The 21,687-nt window shown below is 44.4% G+C and overlaps 1 protein-coding gene across 12 annotated transcripts in view; it reads right to left on the reverse strand.

The window, feature by feature from the left end:
• The window catches only part of LOC137522035 (uncharacterized), a 206,247-nt gene that overhangs the window by 24,275 nt on the left and 160,285 nt on the right, over positions 1-21,687 (reverse strand). For 11 of the 12 annotated variants that reach the window (XR_011022253.1, XR_011022254.1, XM_068242078.1 and 8 more), the window contains one exon: positions 582-661. The exons of the other annotated variant lie outside the window; for it this stretch is intronic. Coding sequence is in view for 9 of the 11 variants with exons in the window: in XM_068242078.1 (XP_068098179.1) it covers positions 582-661 (80 nt within the window). In the remaining 2 variants the exon portion in view is untranslated. The remainder of the gene's footprint in view (positions 1-581; positions 662-21,687) is intronic. 12 annotated transcript variants of the gene reach the window in all.

Here is a 21,687-nt window from a genome sequence, read left to right on the forward strand (position 1 = left end):
AGTAACATTTATTATGAGCTCCAAATAAATTTATTTATTAAATTATTTGGAGCTCATAATAAATGTTACTTTAAACTTGAAGTAACCTGCCCGTTGTCTGGCCATTTTTTCAGAAGGGAGGTGAGTCCACCCACTTTCCCCTTTTTAACAATTTTAACTAATTTTACTCTACTTGGCGCCTCTGTTGTTATACCACATAATAGTCTGTATGCATGTTGGATTATTATAGCTCTGTACTAATTACAAGCTGACACATCATCATTGCATTCCAGCGGATCTGGAGGTGTGTTTAGCTTCTAAGGACGACTATGGTTAATTTGCATATATTCAGCAGTGATGCACTGGGAGACATCTCGGAGCTCACGCCAACCTGAATTATCACATATAACACCCCCTTTAGAACCTCCATTTTTCTGTCCACACTCGTTCTTGAACTACTGATTTTAAAACATTACATTACTTTATGATAAAGGCAGGTTATGACTATATGTGCAATAAAGTAACTCCACTTCAAATTATAAACTTTCTCAAGAACATAATCTTATTGTTCCCTTTAACTAGTGATGAAAATCTTTACTTACTTGATGTTCCTCACAGCATGTATCATATCCTCACTGCTAGTTGCATATTCGCAGGTAAGGCTACGGCCATTCCAAAGGGCCTGAAACCAGAAGACTTGTTGAAAATGTAGATTTAGACAAATTTATTTCTCTTGTGCATAATGATAAAGGAAAGGGCTGGATTTACAAGAGAGGCCCGTAGGTACAGGCATTCTGGTGCCTTAAACTCTGCCCCCATACCCAAGTAATAATATTCTGAACTCTAATCCCTTCCTTATGTCACTAACTGTCCTTAGAATGACTCATCACTGTCTCATCCTTAGTGATATGAGATATGGATTCGAGTGTAAGTGCCTGAGGTCAGTGATATGAGGCAGGGAGTAGACTGAGGTTAGTGATCTGAGGAAGGGAGCCGTCTCTCCCACATAAGGCGCCTATAGGCACGTGCCTACAGTGCCTTTTGGAAAATCCGGCCCTGATAAAGGAGCAACCTAGGGACCTGCCTAATGCTGGATACACACGGTGCGTTCCCGCACTCAATTCCCCGCTCGATTCCCGGCCACTCGATTATTTCCGACATGTCCGATTCCCATTTCGATCGATCATCAGGTCGATTTGGCATACGTTGCATGAGAATCGACCTAACAATCATCGAAATATGCTCGGAAATAATCGAGCGGCCGGGAACCGAGCGGGGCTTCAAATGCAGGAACGCACCGTGTGTATCCAGCATAAGAAGCCTGTGGAGATCAGCTACTTCCTCATGCAGGAATATGGGGCATTACTAGGCAGGACATACATTATAGACTGCACTAAAATGTTACATATCTGATCGGTCATAGCTGGCTGCAAACTGGTGCTGACAGACTTTTTTTAATCACTTTAAATTACACAATCACTGGGTATCACCGATTGATGCATGAATGACAATATTTTCATGAAGTTGTTTAGCGGCTTACGCTTATCTCTCAGCTTCAGGAGTCCCAAAACTGAAACTATCATACCGCCAATGGAGTCCACACAGCTAATATTGCAAGACTGGTGAAATGTATAAGCCATGCAGCGGTGTTCATGAGAGAATATGACCGCATGCACGAACGTCTCGTACACACCGAGAGGTACAGACTAACCAGCAAGCTCATGGTGACCCAGAACTCATTGGAGTGTGTGAGGGGCTACAATGGTCCAAAAAGCCCCCTTACTAAAATACTATTCGGTGCACTCCCCCCTTCCCCTGTATGTTTGTCAGCATGCAGACAGCTTATGCTGGTGTATGCGCATGGTGCACATGGACACATAATGTTAGCTCCCTTGTGCGATTGGTAAGATGCACTGTCTTTCCCAGGAGAGGAAGTTAGGATGTGTGCTCCTAATCCATTGATAGGTTTGATGCAATAAATGTGTTTGCATGTCTGCACTATGCATGTTACAGGGCCAGAGTTAGGACACCTATGTTTACCTGGGTACTTCTGCGCAGTATAGGTGACTAAGCATAAGAATGCATTCTTCTGTGAACTAAAACCCTGGCTTTTAATTTAGCTGTAGGGATAACAGTTGTGCCTGGATGAGTAAATCTGTGAATGCATTTGTTTGAACATTTGCATGTGAGTGTGCGAAGGGTTAATTGATTTTTTTCTGTTTCTAGCCACACCCCCTTCAGCACCTCCCTTTCCCTAATAATTTATTTAATGTCCTAACTAGAGGCGATGTGCCTGGATATATGTATGTTTATTCTTATCATTGACCCCTGTGGCTAGGGTCCAATTCGGTGCACTCCCCCCTTCCCCTGTATGTTTGTCAGCATGCAGACAGCTTATGCTGGTGTATGCGCATGGTGCACATGGACACATAATGTTAGCTCCCTTGTGCGATTGGTAAGATGCACTGTCTTTCCCAGGAGAGGAAGTTAGGATGTGTGCTCCTAATCCATTGATAGGTTTGATGCAATAAATGTGTTTGCATGTCTGCACTATGCATGTTACAGGGCCAGAGTTAGGACACCTATGTTTACCTGGGTACTTCTGCGCAGTATAGGTGACTAAGCATAAGAATGCATTCTTCTGTGAACTAAAACCCTGGCTTTTAATTTAGCTGTAGGGATAACAGTTGTGCCTGGATGAGTAAATCTGTGAATGCATTTGTTTGAACATTTGCATGTGAGTGTGCGAAGGGTTAATTGATTTTTTTCTGTTTCTAGCCACACCCCCTTCAGCACCTCCCTTTCCCTAATAATTTATTTAATGTCCTAACTAGAGGCGATGTGCCTGGATATATGTATGTTTATTCTTATCATTGACCCCTGTGGCTAGGGTCCAATTCGGTGCACTCCCCCCTTCCCCTGTATGTTTGTCAGCATGCAGACAGCTTATGCTGGTGTATGCGCATGGTGCACATGGACACATAATGTTAGCTCCCTTGTGCGATTGGTAAGATGCACTGTCTTTCCCAGGAGAGGAAGTTAGGATGTGTGCTCCTAATCCATTGATAGGTTTGATGCAATAAATGTGTTTGCATGTCTGCACTATGCATGTTACAGGGCCAGAGTTAGGACACCTATGTTTACCTGGGTACTTCTGCGCAGTATAGGTGACTAAGCATAAGAATGCATTCTTCTGTGAACTAAAACCCTGGCTTTTAATTTAGCTGTAGGGATAACAGTTGTGCCTGGATGAGTAAATCTGTGAATGCATTTGTTTGAACATTTGCATGTGAGTGTGCGAAGGGTTAATTGATTTTTTTCTGTTTCTAGCCACACCCCCTTCAGCACCTCCCTTTCCCTAATAATTTATTTAATGTCCTAACTAGAGGCGATGTGCCTGGATATATGTATGTTTATTCTTATCATTGACCCCTGTGGCTAGGGTCCAATTCGGTGCACTCCCCCCTTCCCCTGTATGTTTGTCAGCATGCAGACAGCTTATGCTGGTGTATGCGCATGGTGCACATGGACACATAATGTTAGCTCCCTTGTGCGATTGGTAAGATGCACTGTCTTTCCCAGGAGAGGAAGTTAGGATGTGTGCTCCTAATCCATTGATAGGTTTGATGCAATAAATGTGTTTGCATGTCTGCACTATGCATGTTACAGGGCCAGAGTTAGGACACCTATGTTTACCTGGGTACTTCTGCGCAGTATAGGTGACTAAGCATAAGAATGCATTCTTCTGTGAACTAAAACCCTGGCTTTTAATTTAGCTGTAGGGATAACAGTTGTGCCTGGATGAGTAAATCTGTGAATGCATTTGTTTGAACATTTGCATGTGAGTGTGCGAAGGGTTAATTGATTTTTTTACTAAAATACTAAGGAAAACAAAAGTTTGCTTTCTGAAACAGAAAGAATTTGCGATAATTCAGGTTGGAGTGAGCTTAAGGTGTCTCCCAGAGCATCACTGCTGAATACATGCAAACTAACCATTGTTGCCCTTAGAAGCTAAACACACCTCCAGATCCGCTGGAATGCAATGATGTGTCAGCTTGTTTATTTGTACAGAGCCATAATAATCCAACATGCATACAGACTGTTTCGGATTGTTTGATCAGTGCATGCACTGATGAGGACCAAACAATCCGAAACAGGAGGTATGTTTAGCTTCTAAGGGCAACAATGGTTAATTTGCATATATTCAGCAGTGATGCACTGTGAGACACCTCGAGCTCACTCCAACCTGAATTATCGCAAATTCTTTCTGTTTTAAGAAAGCAAACTTTTGTCTCGTACACACCAATCACTGACCAATTTTACCACCTCACCCCATGTAGTACGAGAGGAACTACATAACCCCCTCATAGTATTCAAAATCTGTTGGCCCTCATACTACAAGGAAGTGGTGAAATTGGCCAATAATAAGCCAATTAAAAATGCAAGTGTGTAATGTATGCACCCTTAAGCCTGGTACAAACTTACAATTTTGAGTGGCCAATTTTCCACCTCCATGTAGTATGAGGGCCAACAGACTTTGAAACAGGCTTTGAATACTGTGAAGAGATTCTGTAGGTAAATTCTCATATTACATAGAGGTGGAAAAAATTGGTCACTGATTGGCCAATCAAAATTGAAGGCTTTACTGGGGTTTACTTAAGTAAAGCTGCACTTGTCCCTAGCAGTATGATTATTTCTGGATTTTAGGGTCTAAAAGCGGTCCAGTTTTTTCACATACTTTTAGAGCCTAAACACAGGAAAAATCACCCCGCTGAGAGATCTGTGGCAGCCCCTGCACAGACTCAACTACCTGGACTCAACTCCATCGCTGCAATTCTCCCTCTGTCCTCCGGATGGCACTGTAACCCTACAGTGAGATCGCTGTCTGTTGTCATGGTGACAAAAGGCAATTTCACCAAAGGGATAGAGAGCCTCCGGAAGGAGAATGGCAGCAGCTGGATCCTGGGATCGGTGAGCTGAAACTCCCACTGCGCTTCAGACTCTGCATAGACCTCTTGGCGGCTACCCTGAGTCAGGCTCGGGATTACCACTCCTGGCTTTTTTTTTTCCCATCCCGCCCCTGCCAGGGTTATCGCCAGCCAGGTTTAAGTGGCTTTCCAGGTAATCATGTAATCAGGTAATCATATTACCTCAATAATCTCCCTCCCATAGTACATTGCACACATTCATAAATTTGAATGCTGCGGTCCAAGAGCTGTGATGCTTTTCAGTCTCCTACTTCTCTACCTCTGTTTTTCAGTGGATAAGAGGAAAGAATGAGCTCAGTAAACTGTAGATTGCAGTGTACCTCAAATGAACTTAGCACATCTGGTTCTGCAACTGATGAACAATGACATGATTACTAATGTCTGCATCTGCCAGTCAGATCTGCCATTTTGATTTATGCGCTGCAACTGAAGGACTACAATGTACTCAGATCAGCTCCTCTAACTAATTTAAGGTTCAGAAATGGCCAGAAAGTTAAGCTGGGAATACACGGTTAGATTTTGAGCCATTTAGATGGCTCGATAGATAATTTCCGACATGTCCGATCTTGCGCCCGATCGTTTCCGCGCTCGATTTTGCATGGGGAACAATGAGAAATGATAAGAAAAATGAATGGAAGATAAGAGGATCGGGCGCAAAATTGAGCGGGGAATCGATTGGGCGGGATAGTCGAGCCTCAAAAACGTACCATGTATTCCCAGCATTACACTGATGCAGCCATGCATTATGCATGATGCATAAATGGCAGGATAAGGGCTTATCCACAGTGGGACGTTGCGCTGTCATGCGATGTTAGTCGCAATGCAGCATTACAACACAATGCAAAAAAAGGGTGGTAATGCACATTAATGCTGTGTTACCATCACATACAGCAGGTACAGTAAAGCATGCAGGCAATGAAAAGTATGCTTTCCTGTACCTGGTAACGTGTGCGTTTAGAGTAACACTACACGTTGCAATGCGACGCTAACGCTGCACTGTGAACGTCCCATAGAATTAGCAATGCAGTGCGGTAAGCTGTGTTATAAAAGTTTATAACGCAGCTCTGAAATGTCCCACTGTGAACATAGCCTAATACCAGACAATTTGTTACATAGTTACATAGTTATTTTGGTTGAAAAAAAGACATACGTCCATCGAGTTCAACCAGTACAAAGTACAGCACCAGCCTGCTCCCTCACATATCCCTGTTGATCCAGAGGAAGGCGAAAAAACCCTTACAAGGCATGGTCCAATTAGCCCCAAGAGGGAAAAATTCCTTCCCGACTCCAGATGGCAATCAGATAAAATCCCTGGATCAACATCATTAGGCATAACCTAGTAATTGTAGCCATGGATGTCTTTCAACGCAAGGAAAGCATCTAAGGCCCCTTTAAATGCAGGTATAGAGTTTGCCATAATGACTTCCTGTGGCAATGCATTCCACATCTTAATCACTCTTACTGTAAAGAACCCTTTCCTAAATAAATGGCTAAAAGGTTTTTCCTCCATGCGCAGATCATGTCCTCTAGTCCTTTGAGAAGGCCTAGGGACAAAAAGCTCATCCGCCAAGCTATTATATTGCCCTCTGATGTATTTATACATGTTAATTAGATCTTCTCTAAGGCGTCTTTTCTCTAGATTAAATAAACCCAGTTTATCTACCCTTTTTTGGTAAGCGAGACCTTTCATCCCACGTATCAATTTTGTTGCTCGTCTCTGCACCTGCTCTAAAACTGCAATATCTTTTTTGTAATGTGGTGCCCAGAACTGAATTCCATATTCCAGATGTGGCCTTACTAGAGAGTTAAACAGGGGCAAAATTATGCTAGCATCTCGGGTTTTTATTTCCCTTTTAATGCATCCCAAAATTTTGTTAGCTTTAGCTGCAGCGGCTTGGCATTGAATACGATTATTTAACTTGTTGTCGATGAGTACTCCTAAGTCCTTCTCCAAGTTTGATGTCCCCAACTGTATCCCATTTATTTTGTATGGTGCTAGACCATTGGTACGACCAAAATGCATGACTTTACATTTTTCAACATTGAATTTCATCTGCCATGTATGTGCCCATAGAGCCATCCTATCTAGATCCTGTTGCAATATGACACTATCTTCCTGAGAGTTGATGATTCTGCACAATTTTGTATCATCTGCAAAAATAGCAACATTGCTCACTACTGCATCTACTAGGTCATTAATAAATAAATTGAAGAGCACTGGACCCAGTACAGACCCCTGTGGGACCCCACTGCTAACAGTCTCCCATTTTGAGTATGATCCATTGACCACAACTCTTTGTTTTCTGTCCATTAGCTAGTTCCCTATCCATGCACACAGACTCTTTCCCAGTCCTTGCATCCTCAACTTTTGCACCCGACTTTTGTGGGGAACAGTGTCGAAGGCCTTTGGCAAAGTCCAAGTATATCACATCTACAGCATTCCCAATATCCATATTAGCATTCACTACCTCATAAAAGCTGAGCATGTTAGTCAAACAGGACCTGTCTTTAGTAAACCCATGTTGATAGTGAGAAATAAGATTATTTTCTACTATGAAGTCATGTATAGTATCTCTTAGTAACCCCTCAAATAGTTTGCATACAACTGATGTTAAGCTTACAGGTCTATAATTTCCTGGATCTGATTTTTTGCCCTTCTTAAATAATGGGAAAACGTGGGCTGTACGCCAATCCACTGGGACTCTGCCAGTTGCAAGAGAGTCACAAAAGATAAGATAAAGGGGTTTAGCTATAACTGAACTTAATTCCCTTAGGACCTGAGGATACATGCCATCCGAGCCAGGTGCCTTGTCTATTTTTCATTTATTTAGTCTTGCCTTCACTTCTTCCTGCGTTAAGTATTTAATATTACAGTTAGAAGATTGAGACTCTTCTGCCTCTGTAATTTGGAACAGTGCTGTTTCCTTTGTGAAGACAGAAGCAAAGAAAGCATTTAATAACTCTGCCTTACCTTGGTCATCCACCATTGAGTTCCCACCCTCATCCTTTAGGAGTCCTATACAGTCAACCTTTCTTTTTTTAGAGTTGATGTACTTGTAAAACTTTTTTGGGTTAGATTTGATATCCCTAGCGATTTGATTTTCAGCTTCGATCTTTGCCAGCCTAATTTCTTTTTTACAATTTTTATTGCACTCCTTATAATTGCTTAGTGCAGCCTCGGTCCCCTCCTGTTTTAGGACCTTATAGACATTCCTTTTCCTCTTCATTTTATCCCTAACCTTTCTATTCATCCATAGAGGCCTTTTTTTATTCCTAGACATTTTGTTTCCATATGGGATATACATGCTACAATATTGATTAAGTTTAAAAGCTTGCCATTTCCCTTCAGTGTCCTCCCCTTGTAGTACATTATCCCAGTTCACCAAACTTAGTGCCTGCCTAATTTGGTTGAACTTTGCTTTTCTTAAATTCATAGTTTTAGTGGTCCCGCTGCCCCGTGGCCTATAAGTCACCAGATCAAACGTTATCATGTTGTGATCACTATTTCCCAAATGTTCTTGAACCTGCACATTTGATACATTATCTGGTCTATTAGAAATGATCAGATCCAGTAACGCATTCCCCCTAGTTGGTTCCGTTACCATTTGAGTCAAGTAATTGTCCTGTAGTGCTGCCAGAAATCTGCTGCTTTTACTAGAATGGGTAGCCTCAATACCCCAGTCAATGTCTGGAAAGTTGAAGTCGCCCATAACTATGACCTCATTTTTACTTGCAGCTTTTTCAATCTGCTGTAGTAATCACAGTTCTGCAGCTTCATTAATATGAGGTGGTGTGTAGCATACCCCAATAAGCAATTACCTATAGGACTAGTTCACACCGGATGCTTTTCCTGGAATATTAAGCACTTTACTGATGGTTGGCGATCAGCAAAGTGCTGGAACAATGTAACACCTCTCACTGCAGCATTGCACTTTGAAGAAATGATGCAAAGTCACACATTACTCCATCTTGCCAAAAATTGGTTTGCAAAATCTTAGTGTGATTTACCCAGTTAAGGACCATAGGCTTTACCCCCCACACACACACCCTCAAGTGACCAGGCAATAAAAATTAGGCCACTGCAGCTTTAAGGGCTCGTTGCAGGGCTTTAAAACTCAGGACACAAGTGATCCCCGCCCCCCCCCCCCCTTTCTGCCCACCAACAGCTTTCTGTTGGTGGACTCTGATCGCTGATCCTGTGTTTGTTTATTTACTTTTTTATTTGTTTGTTATTGTTTTTTTTCTTTTTTGGGTTTTTTTTTTATAAATTTGTGATTTTTTTTTTAAATGTATTTAATTTCTCCCCCTCCCCCTGCCAGCCAATAACAGCGATCGGCTCTCATAGGCATCAGCCTATGAGAGCTAAATGCTCCTGAGCCTCCCAGGGGGACAGCCGAGTGACATGGCTGTCCCCAGTATAGCGCTGCCTTAGATTGTAGCGCTGTACATTTAAATAGACGTCAGTTTCACTGTCTAACAGTCTCCTAGTGGCGATCGCCGCTGGTAGACTGATGATGGAGTGGAGCTCCGTCATTCAAGCGGAGATGCGCGCGCGATCTCCTGCAAAACACGCCCCCAGGACTTCACGCCAATTGGCGTGGAGCGGTCGGCAAATGGTTAAAGCGGTTTAACACCCAGCATTACAACTTTGCTTTAAAAGATTGCTTACAGCTTACAAACTATTATGCCAGATTTTTTTTAAGCAGAAATTCACTGAATGGGTTAAACATGACATTTTAGTGTTGGATTTAACTAGGAATCCGCATCCGTTCTTATCTGTAGTTACAAAATGTATCTTTATTTGGAATACAAATAGACCTTTGAAAAGCCTGTCCGGGAAGCCCTCTTTGTTCTCTCAGAGCAGTGTTTGTTTGTTACATTGTAGATAGATACATTTGTAACTAAACAAGCAAGCACAAGAAGCATTTCTAGCTAAATGCAGCACTAAAATGTCATGTTTAATCCATTCAGTGAATTTCTGCTAAAAAAAAAAATCTGGCATAATAGTTTATAAGCTGTAAGCAATCTTTTAAAGCAAAGTTGAAATGCTGGGTGTTAGACCACTTTAAGCATTTAAATCCTAATTGGTCAATCACTAATCAATTTTACCATCTTTATATGGATGGATGGAATGGATTGCGTTTTTCAGAAAAGTTTTAAGACCAGATGGGTCCCTAGGCAAGAGAGCAGTCCGTCCGTCCGTCCCCCACGCTGGTCATCAAGCTTTTTTTAGTAAGATTTGGTGGAGGCTAGCATCCGCCAGGCCCTTAAACCCTCTCCAGGCCCTAGACAACTGCCTAGGTTTGCCTTGTGGATGATCCGGCTCTGAGTAGAAGCACCACCAGACAGACAGCTGAATTGCACACTTGTCGAGCAGTTCAACATCCCTTCTGCTGCCCCTAAACGTGATTCGGGTGCAGTTTAACTACTCTAAGACCGCTCCACGCCAATGGGCGTGGCCGCGGCGGCAGCCCCAGGCCTGCCTAACACCAATTGGCTACTGAAGGAGATCGTGCGCAGGGTGTGCACGCATCTCCTTCTCGGGGGGCAATCGCTGTCTATTTACATGTACAGCGCTGCGATCAGCAGCAGCACTGTACTGGGGACAAGAGAGTAATCGGCTATCATAGGGTGACGCCTATGAGAGCTGATCGCTATGATTGGCTGGCTGGGGGGAGGGAGGGTTTTAAATAAATGAAAGAAGTAAAAAATAGTAAAATAAACAGCAACATAAATATTGATAAAAGAAATAAACACTGGGAGGGGGGTCGATCAGACCCCACCAACAGAGAGCTCTGTTGGTGGGGAGAAAAGGAAGGGGGGGAAATCACTTGTGTGCTGAGTTGTGTGGCCCTGCAGCTTGGCCTTAAATCTGCAGAGGCCAATTATGAAAAAAAAGCCTGGTCTTTAGGGGATTTACCACTGTGGTCCGCAAGTGGTTAAATGTAACATTGCGCATGTCAGTGATACATGACAAGTCGCATTTATGCGGCTACTCTCAGATGTGACTCTATGGAGGGGTGCCTGTTGACTGCTGAGACCGAGCGCTAACAAGCACCCAACTGGTGCAGAAGAGCAGCTGTCAGCCTTCAGCTGTCCGTCTGAAAGTGGTTTTACATACTGTTACTCTTTCCTCATTGCAGATTTAGTGGATCAATCCCATGTATTGCTATCTTCTATGGCTGACTTCTTTTTTCTGCTAAAATTGCTTTTTTATGTTTTATAGAGTGATATGTCAGCCTGAGTTGTAAATTGTGCATGTCCCTATCTTCCTCATTGGCTAACTGACATCATGGAATGTTAGTGACAGGTTTAGTGGGCACCAGTCGTCATTTAACCTAGCTTTTCTTAAGAGAAATAAAATGATATCACAGTCTCGTGTGGGTAGCAGCTGTACTTCTGGCCATAACAGCCAGTCATATTTCTTGTTTCATTTCTAAATCAGCCCTGTAACACTGACAGTTGGAAGCAGGGCAAAACAATTCAGACTAGGTTCACTGTGAATTGCAATGGAGACTGGCCATAGGCTTTAATACAAAGCCAGCATGAAGCAAGTTAGAATAACGCGATCTGTTACTGTGAACAGGCCTATAGAATTGTATGGGCAGTGAGCTAAATTATTCTGCAACGCAACTGACCACTGTGAACAGGGCCTTAGTCAAACAAACAGCCATTCTCACATATACTGAGGAAGGACTCAGACACACTATAAGCGCTTTTCTGAGTGTTTTTTTTGCCATCAGCGCTTTTTGAGAGCTTTTTAAAAAAACACTGCCACTGGCTTCCATTAAAATTGCAGTAAAATCCTGCCATTTTACTGTGATCACGATTTTAGCACAATTTTAAAGGACCACTTTCGTGATAAAAGTAGGCAGTTAAAATCTGAGAGAACCGACAGGTTTTGGGCCAGTCCATCTCCTCATGGGGGATTCTCAGGGTTTTATTTGTTTTCAACAGTATTTCTTGAACAGCAGTTGCAAAGTCTAACTGACAAAATAGTGTGCAAGTGAGTAGGGAAGCTGGCTGGTATCATACGATTTTGGCAGTTAAACTACTGTTCAGGAAATGCTGTTCAAAACAAAGAAAACCCTGAGAACCCCCCATGAGGAGATGGACTGGCCCAAAACCTGTCGGTTCTGTCAGATTTTAACTGCCTACTTTTTTTTGCGTTAGTGATCTTTTAATGTAAGTCAATGGGAGCATTTTTTAAAAAGCTCTCAGAAAGCGCCAATGGCAAAAAAACACTCAGAAAAGCGCTTATAGTGTGTCTGAGTCAGACACGAGACAGACATCTTGTCTCCATCAGTATTTTCAGGTCCTTTCACAGTGCCCAGTTGCATTCCAGAATAATTTTACATGCCAACTCACTGCCCATACAATTCATTCCATAAGCCTGCTCACACTTCACAGCAGGGGCGCCGCGAGGCATAAAGCGAACCTTGCTTTGGGGCCTCAAGATTGTAGGGGCCTCGGCGGCTCAGTGACGTCAGCGTGACGTCACTGTTTTCCCGCCCCCGGGGCTGGCAGAGCAGAGTAGGGCAGGGCTACGGGAAGATGCCTGCCGCCGAAGCCCTGCTCTGGAGACTATGCCTCCAGTACAGGGCTTCGGGTGGCCATCTTCCCGTAGCCCTGATTCAATCAGCGCGGGAGATTGGAGGAGGGAGGGAGCTCCGTGGGAACTGCGCGCCTGAGGAGCCGGCCAGGAGAAGAGACGGGGAGAGAAGACTTCTGCCAGTGCCAGGTGAGTAAATTCTTTTCTTTTAGCAGCTCTGAAAATGTGCCCTAATTGCGTTTGATATCTGCTGAACTGTTCCCTAATTGTGTTTGATTTCTGCTGAACTGTGCCCTAATTGTGTTTGATTTCTGCTGAACTGTGCCCTAATTGTGTTTGATTTCTGCTAAACTGTGCCCTAAATGTGTTTGATTTCTGCTGAACTGTGCCCTAATTGCGTTTGATTTCTGCTGAACTGTTCCCTAATTGTGTTTGATTTCTGCTAAACTGTGCCCTAATTGCGTTTGATTTCTGCTGAACTGTGCCCTAATTGCATTTGATTTCTGCTGAAAATGTGCCCTAATTGCATTTGATTTCTGCTGAAAATGTGCCCAACTTGCATTTGATTTCTGCTGAAATGTGGCCCTAATTGCGTTTGATTTCTGCTGAAAATGTGCCCAAATTGCGTTTGATTTCTGCTGAAATGTGGCCCTAATTGCGTTTGATTTCTGCTGAAAATGTGCCATAAATGCGTTTGATTTCTGCTGAAAATGTGCCCAAATTGCGTTTGATTTCTGCTGAAATGTGGCCCAAATTGCGTTTCATTTCTGCTGAAATGTGGCCCAAATTGCGTTTGATTTCTGCTGAAATGTGGCCCAAATTCTGTTTGTTTTCTGTTGAAATGTTGCACAAATTGCGTTTGTTTTCTGCTGAAATGTTGCACAAATTGCGTTTTTATTTTCTGGTGTCTGGGGTACACAGGCATCCGAGCCATTAGGCAGCTATAAATTTTCGCCTAAGGCGACAGGAAGAGGCAAGGGCGCTTCTGCACTGAGTAGTGAGAGAAGAAATGCCTCTCAGCTGACTCAGGTGTCAGTTTACACAGCAGCAGCGGGGCTGACTGGACTTCAGCTCAATGATTCAAAGAACCACAGTAATGAATGAGTCAGTGAGAGAAGGCACTCATCCTAGTCAGGGATCCGAGGAGTACAGCATCATCAGCTCCTGAGTCCAACTCCTGAGAATTCAGTCCCTCTCTCTCTGCTACTGCTAACTGCGTGGATGTAGAGACTGTGTAGCAGCCAGGCATTGACTTCCCCCCAGGCCGCCTTTCATTCAATGATTTAGGGTTGGTCCTGTGTCTGCTGTATTCAGGTTTGTTGATGTAAGGCAATGTAAAATACTAGGCTAGCTGATAAAAGTGCAATTAGAGGGCAGGCTAGCTGGTAAATATACACAGCATGATGTAGAACTCGTCTGGAGGGTCAGTGGGAAAAAATCTGTCTGGTCTCTCTCCATTGTTATAATGACTGCATGTGCAGATAAGGTCTTAAACAGGTTGAAAAGTTTTGACAGTCCCTAGACTCCAGGAGGGCTGCTTGCTGACTTGTGTAAGAGATTGGCAGGGACAGCAGTCCTATTACCAGCAACTAGTCTCTGTGTAATGTGGGACTGCAATACAGATAAACTGCTCCATCTCAGGCTATTCTCAGTCTCACTCCACTCCTCCTATCTCTGTATGTGTATAGTGTATGTCTACTGTGTGCTGTGTACAGTGTGCTCTGTGTGTGTGTGTGTGTGTGTGTGTGTGTGTGTGTGTGTGTTGTGTGCAGTGTGTGTACTGTGTACTGTGTGTGTGTGTGTGTGTGTGTGTGTGTGTGTGTGTGTGTGTGTGTGTGTGTGTGTGTGTGTGTGTACTGTGCTGTGCGTGTCTAAAGTGTGTGTGTGTGTACTGTGTATAGTGTGTATGTTGTGTGCAGTGTGTGTACTGTGTGTGTGTGTGTATGTTGTGTGCAGTGTGTGTACTGTGTGTGTGTGTATAGTGTGTGTACTGTGCTGTGCATGTCTAGTGTGTGTGTGTGTGTGTGTGTGTGTGTGTATACTGTGTATAGTGTGTATGTTGTGTGCAGTGTGTGTACTGTGTGTGTGTGTGTGTGTGTGTGTGTACACTGTGTGTGTGTGTGTACTGTGTGTGGTGTGTGTGAGTGCATGCCGCAATAAGTATATTTTATGGTGAAACGCTCTGCTGCATAACAACTATTTTCTGGTGAACCCATGCCGCAATAAGTACATTTTCTGGTGAAACGCTGCTGCATTATGATTTTCGGGGGTCTTGGGGGTGGGGTTCACCACAGGAGTGGTGTTCACCATGAGGGGTGCGGGGTATGGGACTGGGGGCAATCACGGGGGGGGGGGGGAGGTGCCACAGGATTTCTCGCCTGGAGTGACAAAATGGCTAGAGACGCCCCTGCTGGGGTAACTGTTGCTGCATTTATTATTTAATGGTCATAGTTGGCTATATTTGCTGTGCTACGGTTAAGCTCCGCCCATACAATGTCATGGCCAAATCCATCTTTCGGCGCGGCTCGCTGCGCGCGCCTCAATCACCCCCACATCCATTTTCCCCGCAAACAGCCCCGCCCCAATCCGCCATCCAGCTCCACCCACATGTCATGGTCACGCCCACTTATGCGGGATAGCCACACCCATTTTTCGCCGCATGGGGCCACTTCCTACAGTCCGCTTGGGGCCACAAAAACCTTAGCTGCACCCCTGCTTCACAGTACTGAGTTGTAACAGATTGCATTATTTTAACTCGCTGCATGCAGGCTTTGTATGAACGTCTATGTCCAGTCTACATTTTCTGAGGGTTTTCTTTATATTCAAAAGCACTTAGGGCAGGTTTCCACTAGAACTGTCCATCTGTCTCCAAGATGGAAGCTGGGACTTGCCCAGGCAGATTACACATCTGAATCCCTGTGGCTGTGCCAAGTGTGGCTATCAGGATTCGGATGAGTTGTCCAAAATTCAGAAGCTGTGCTTCAGAATTTTTTCATGCGCAGGAATTCTGAAGCAGCTTATTGATTTCAATAGGCTGAGATTCCAGATCCACATTTGTGCGTGTAAAATCAGACACAAACAGCCCCAGTGGAAACGGGCCCTAACTGAATGGCAGTTGCTCAGTTTGAGGGTAGGATCACACTAGGCAGAATCCGCATATGCGGATTCCACTATGTGCTATGGAAAACGCATATGCGATTCTGCCTAGTGTGTTCCTACCCTGACAGCTAAATGGTATGAAAGTGAATAGGTTGGCTAGTTAACATCTTTCTTTACAGATCCTTTCCATAGAGTGCTTTTGTAAAGAACAAAGGAAATACTAAGAATCTCTCATGAGGAGATGGATTAATCCAAAACCAAAAAGAGACCACAACATAGGTTAAAAGTAATTTATAGTTCATTTTTCTCTGAGAGAAAAGTACTTTGTGATCAGGGGTAACCTGTAATCATGAGCTGTTTTTCCTGATCACGAGGTCGGAAATAGTTCCGAATGCACTCGTGATCGTGGTCCAAATCCGGCTCGAGATCATGGCTGTGATTATTACCTGAAAACCCGCTGCCTTTAGCGGTTAATAGCAAAGCTCCCTTACATGCTAGAAACACCAAATTTGCAGGATATGTTAAGTAGAACAGTGGGAACAATTTTTTTCAAACAGACCTTATCGTTTTTGAGAAAATCGATTTTAAGGTTTCAAAGGAAAATAGTATACATTTATATGTGGTAAATGACAGTAAATGACAGTTAATGTATTTACTGCATTGACATTAGAGATGGCCCGAACCTCCGATTTTCGGTTCGCGAACGGCGAATGCGAACTTCCGCAAAAGTTTGCAAACATGCGAACTTCCGCGAACCGCAATAGACTTCAATGGGGAGGCGAACTTTGAAAACTAGAAACATTTATGCTGGCCACAAAACTGATGGAAAAGATGTTTCAAGGGGTCTAACACCTGGAGGGGGGCATGGCGGAGTGGGATACATGCCTAAACTCCCCGGGTAAAATCAGGATTTGATGCACAGCAGCGATTTAAGGGCAGAAATCACATTTAATTGCTAAATTGGAGGCCTAAAGTGCTTTAAAACATCTTGCATGTGTATACATCAATCAGGGAAAGTAATTAGAGTACTGCTTCACACTGACACACCAAACTCACTGTGTAACGCACCGCAAACAGCTGTTTGTGTAGTGACGGCCGTGAAAAATCTGAAGTTAGATTTAAAAGAAAATACTAAGTAATACTAACCTTAGTAGAAAGAAGCCTCTAATCTCTGAATAGAGATGGCCCAAACCTCCGATTTTTGGTTCACGAACCGCGTTCGCGAACTTCCACAAACGTTTGCGAACATGCAAATTTTCGCAAACCACAATAGACTTCAATAGGGAGGCAAACTTTGAAAACTAGAAACATTTATGCTGGCCACAAAAGTGATGGAAAAGATGTTTCAAGGGGTCTAACACCTGGAGGGGGGCATGGCGGAGTGGGATACACACCAAAAGTCCCCGGGAAAAATCAGGATTTGACGCACAGCAGCGTTTTAAGGGCAGAAATCACATTGCATGCTAAATTGGAGGCCTAAAGTGCTTTAAAACATCTTGCATGTGTATAAACCATTGTAATTAGTGTACTGCTTCACACTGACAGACCAAACTCACTGTGTAACGCATCGCAAATAGAGATGGCTCGTACCTCCGATTTTCGGTTCGCGAACATCCTGCAAAAGTTCGGTTCGCGCAAACTTTCGCGAACCGCAATAGACTTCAATGGGGAGGCGAACTTTGAAAACTAGAAAAATTTATGCTGGCCAGAAAAGTGATGGAAAAGATGTTTCAAGGGGTCTAACACTTGGAGGGGGACATGGCGGAGTGGGATACACGCCAAAAGTCCCCGGGAAAAATCAGGATTTGACGCACAGCAGCGTTTTAAAGGCAGAAATCGCATTAAATGCTAAATTGCAGGTCTAAAGTGCTTTAAAGCATCTTGCATGTGTATACATCAATCGGAGTGTAATTAGAGTACTGCTTCACACTGACACACCAAACTCACTGTATAACGCACCACAAACAGCTGTTTGTGTAGTGACAGCAGAGCCGGGACAAGGTCCTCCAGCACCCAAGGCTGAGACACCAAAGTGCGCCCCTCCATCCCTGCCACCCCAGCCGTCACACACTGATTGCTATTAGACCAAGAGGCGCCACAGGGCCCACAACCTTCCCAACACCTTAATATGTAGTTATCTGGCTTGCAGTCACTGCCATGTATCCCCTTTTCTTATTTCTTTCTGCTTCAAACACAATTAACCTGCTGAGCGGTCTGGACGAGCTCAGCTCGTCCAGTACCGCCGGAGCCTGCCGCTCAGGCCCTGCTGGGCCGATTTGGCTCAAATAAAAAGCAGCACACGCAGCTGGCACTTTGCCAGCCGCGTGTGCTACCTGATCGCCGCTGCAGCGCGGCGATCCGCCACATGCAGCGGCGAAAGAGGGTCCCCCCAGCCGCCTGAGCCCAGCGTAGCCGGAACAAAAAGTTCCGGCCAGCGCTAAGGGCTGGATCGGAGGCGGCTGACGTCAGGACGTCGGCTGACGTCCATGACGTCACTCCACTCGTCGCCATGGCGACGAGGTAAGCGAAACACGGAAGGCCGCTCATTGCGGCCTTCCGTGTTACTTCTGGCCGCCGGAGGCGATCAGAAGAACGCATCCGGAGCGCCCTCTAGTGGGCTTTCATGCAGCCAACTTTCAGTTGGCTGCATGAAATAGTTTTTTTTTTTTATTAAAAAAAAAACCTCCCGCAGCCTCCCTGGCGATCTTAATAGAACGCCAGGGAGGTTAAGAATGACAGCTGAATGAATTCTGCGCCCCCTCTTACACTGCGCCCTGAGGCTGGAGCCTCTCCAGCCTATGCCTCGGCCCGGCTCTGAGTGACGGCTATGCTGGAGTGGTGCGCACTATAGCCAGAGTGCAGGCCGTGGCTGTTTTCAAGCCCATATGGTCACCGGGCTGTGGTAGCACAATGATAGAACAACAGTGACTGTCCAGCTGATCAAATTTGGTCTGTCCACAATGAAGCAACGACCTTATTATCTTTGGTGTGCCAGCCCCCGAGACACTCATATAGCCGGCGGTCATTGCTCCATTGTGATACGCAAGCCCCTTCACCGCGGCAAGGTAATGATCACGAAAGGGAATGGGCACATGTACATGCCTTTTGTTTTATTGTTGCAGCCGCAGTGCAGCCAGAAAAATTATGCAGGCATGTACACGCACCAGAAAAATTATTATAGCGGCCGCTGCTAGCAGCGGCCTAAACAATTCAGGAATCCGCCTGGGGTCCTGGACCCTGTTAGTGGTAGAGGAGAAGGCAGTCAAGCGGCCTGCGGGCAGAGGTGCTGCGTGGGGAGTGACTTAGTCTTGGGGCAGGCAGCCAGTCACACGGCGTGCAGGCAGAGATGCTGTGTGTGGGGACTGACTTAGTCTTGGGGCGGCCAGTAGCCCTCAGGGATTCATGCCTCATTCATTTTGATAAAGGTGAGGTACTGAACACTGTCGTGACTTAGGCGTCTTCTCTTCTCAGTGACTATGCCTCCAGCTGCGCAGAAGGTCCTTTCTGACAGATGTAGACACTGTGAGCAGCGATGAACCCTTGGACTACTGGGTGCGCAGGCTTGACCTGTGGCTAGAGCTGTCCGAATTTGCCATCCAACTTCGGTCTTGCCTCAAGCGTCCTGTCAGAAAGGACCTTCAGCGCAGCTGGAGGCATTGTCACTGAGAAGAGAAGTCGCCTAGGTCACAAAAGTGTTCAGTACCTCAACTTTATCAAAATGAATGAGGCATGGATCCTGGATGGTTACTGCCCGCCCGAAGACTAAGTCAGTCCCCGCACACAGCATCTCTGCAAGCACGCCGTGTGACTGGCTGCTCCAAGACTAAGTCGGTCCCCACACAGCATCTCTGCCTGCAGGCCGCTTGACTGCCACCACCAACAGGGTCCTCCAGGACTCCTAGCAGCGGCCGCTATAATATTTTTTCTGGTGCGTGTACATGCCTGCCTAATTTTTCTGGCTGCACTGCAGCTGCAACAACAAAACAAAAGGCATGTACATGTGCCATTTCCCCTTCGTGAACGTTACCTTGCCGAGCTGAAGGGGCTTGCGTATCACAATGAAGCAATGACCGGCGGCTATATGAGTGTGTTGGGGTTGGGGGGCACACCTGACCCAAGAAGATAGATAATAAGGTTGTTGCTTCATTGTGGACAGACCAAATTCGATCAGCTGGATGCTCAGTCACTGTTGTTCTGTCATTCAGCTTCCTTAGCCCGGCGACCATATGGGCTTGAAAACCGCCATGGCCTGCACTCTGGCCATGGTGCGCACCAGTCCAGCATGGCCCTCACTACACAAGCAGTTGTTTGTGGTGCGTTACACAATGAGTTTGGTCTGTCAGTGTGAAGCAGTACACATTAATTACACTCCCTGATTGATGTATACACATGCAAGATGTTTTAAAGCACTTTAGGCCTGCAATTTAACATGCAATGTGATTTCTGCCCTTAAAACGCTGCTGTGCGTCAAATCCAGATTTTTCCCCGGGACTTTGGGCATGTATCCCACTCTGCCATGCCCCCCTCCAGGTGTTAGACCCCTTGAAACATCTTTTCCATCACTTTTGTGGCCAGCATAAGTGTTTCAAGTTTTCAAAGTTCACTTCCCTATTGAAGTCTATTGCGGTTCGCAAAAGTTCGCATGTTCTCAAACTTCCACAGAAGTTCGCGAACACGGTTCGCGAACCAAAAATAGGAGGTTCGGGCCATCTCTATTTAAAATCGATTTTCTCAAAAACTATAAGGTCTTTTTGAAAATATTTTCCCCTTGTTCCCACTGTTCTTCTTAACATATCTGGCAAATTTGGTGTTTGGCTTTGCTATTAACCGCTAAATTCGGCTGGTTTTGGAGGGTTTTTAATCACGAATACTTTTTCATTTGAAACTTTAAAATCTATTTTCTCAAAAACTAAAAGTTATTTTTGATTTTTTTTTAGGTTATAGCCATTGATCACCTATTTAATGCATGCAATTTTGTTGATTGTAGCATGTATGGCAGCTTTGCTATTAACGTTAAAGTCAAATCCCTGATCACGGCCATGATCAAGGATTCTATATGTAATCACGGCTAAAATCTAAGTCGAATTCGGGGGTTCCTATTCAAATTCGGATCATGATCATGGTGTATCCAGATTTCGATTCTGCCGTGCCCGTATTTACTCAAATTCGTGATTGGCGGTATCCGAGCATCGCTACTTCTTATAAGTATGCAAACACATGTATTTTAAGTTGTACAATTTTTCGCAATAGTGGTCTGTTGGCCCTCATACGACAGGGAAGTGGCAAAATTGGCCAATCATTCGCCAGTCAAGATTGGATGTGTGTAGCACATGGATAATATTTTGGAAGCCAACAATACTAAATTAGGATCAGTGGGGATTTTTTTCACCTTTTTGAAATCATAAAACAGTGGACTTGACACTATAGAGCAGTGGTCCTCAAACTAAGGCCCGCGGGCCGAATGTGGCCCCCTGAGGCATTTTTACCGCCCCCCCCCCCCCCACACACACACAAAATGTATTACTTATAGATGCGGTCAGCTACATCTTTAAAGGACAACTGAGGAGACATGTGGCATGATGAGATAGACATGTGTATCTATAGTGCCAAGCAAATAAATAACTAGGCTGTATTCCTTTTTTTTTTATTTCTCTGCCTGAAAGAGTTAAAAATCAAGTATGCAAGTGACAGTTTCTATCCGGGTCGGGACCGGGTCGGACTGGGTCAGACTATAGCATAACCCTCACTGATAAGTAATTACACCCGTAAAATACATTCCTGTCAGTAAATGGCTTCCTGGAGCAGGAAAGAGATAAAAATGGTCAATAGTCATAGATTTTAGCTCTGGCATATTTCCATGCATGTATCATTAAGCAGAGACAATGAAGCAGTAAAAAGTTAAAAAATGGACTTAAATATAAAATAAAACTGTGGGATGTCTAAAAAAGTCATTTTTAGGAAAACGAGGATTGATACAATTCTTTTTCTTCTTATTTTCACATCGGATGTCCTTTAAATATTGGTGGTCCATATATAGAATAGCAATGCTGGCACCACCCATCCACATGG

The sequence above is a fragment of the Hyperolius riggenbachi genome, chromosome 1 (genome assembly GCF_040937935.1).
Source record: "Hyperolius riggenbachi isolate aHypRig1 chromosome 1, aHypRig1.pri, whole genome shotgun sequence".
Lineage (NCBI taxonomy): Eukaryota > Metazoa > Chordata > Amphibia > Anura > Hyperoliidae > Hyperolius > Hyperolius riggenbachi.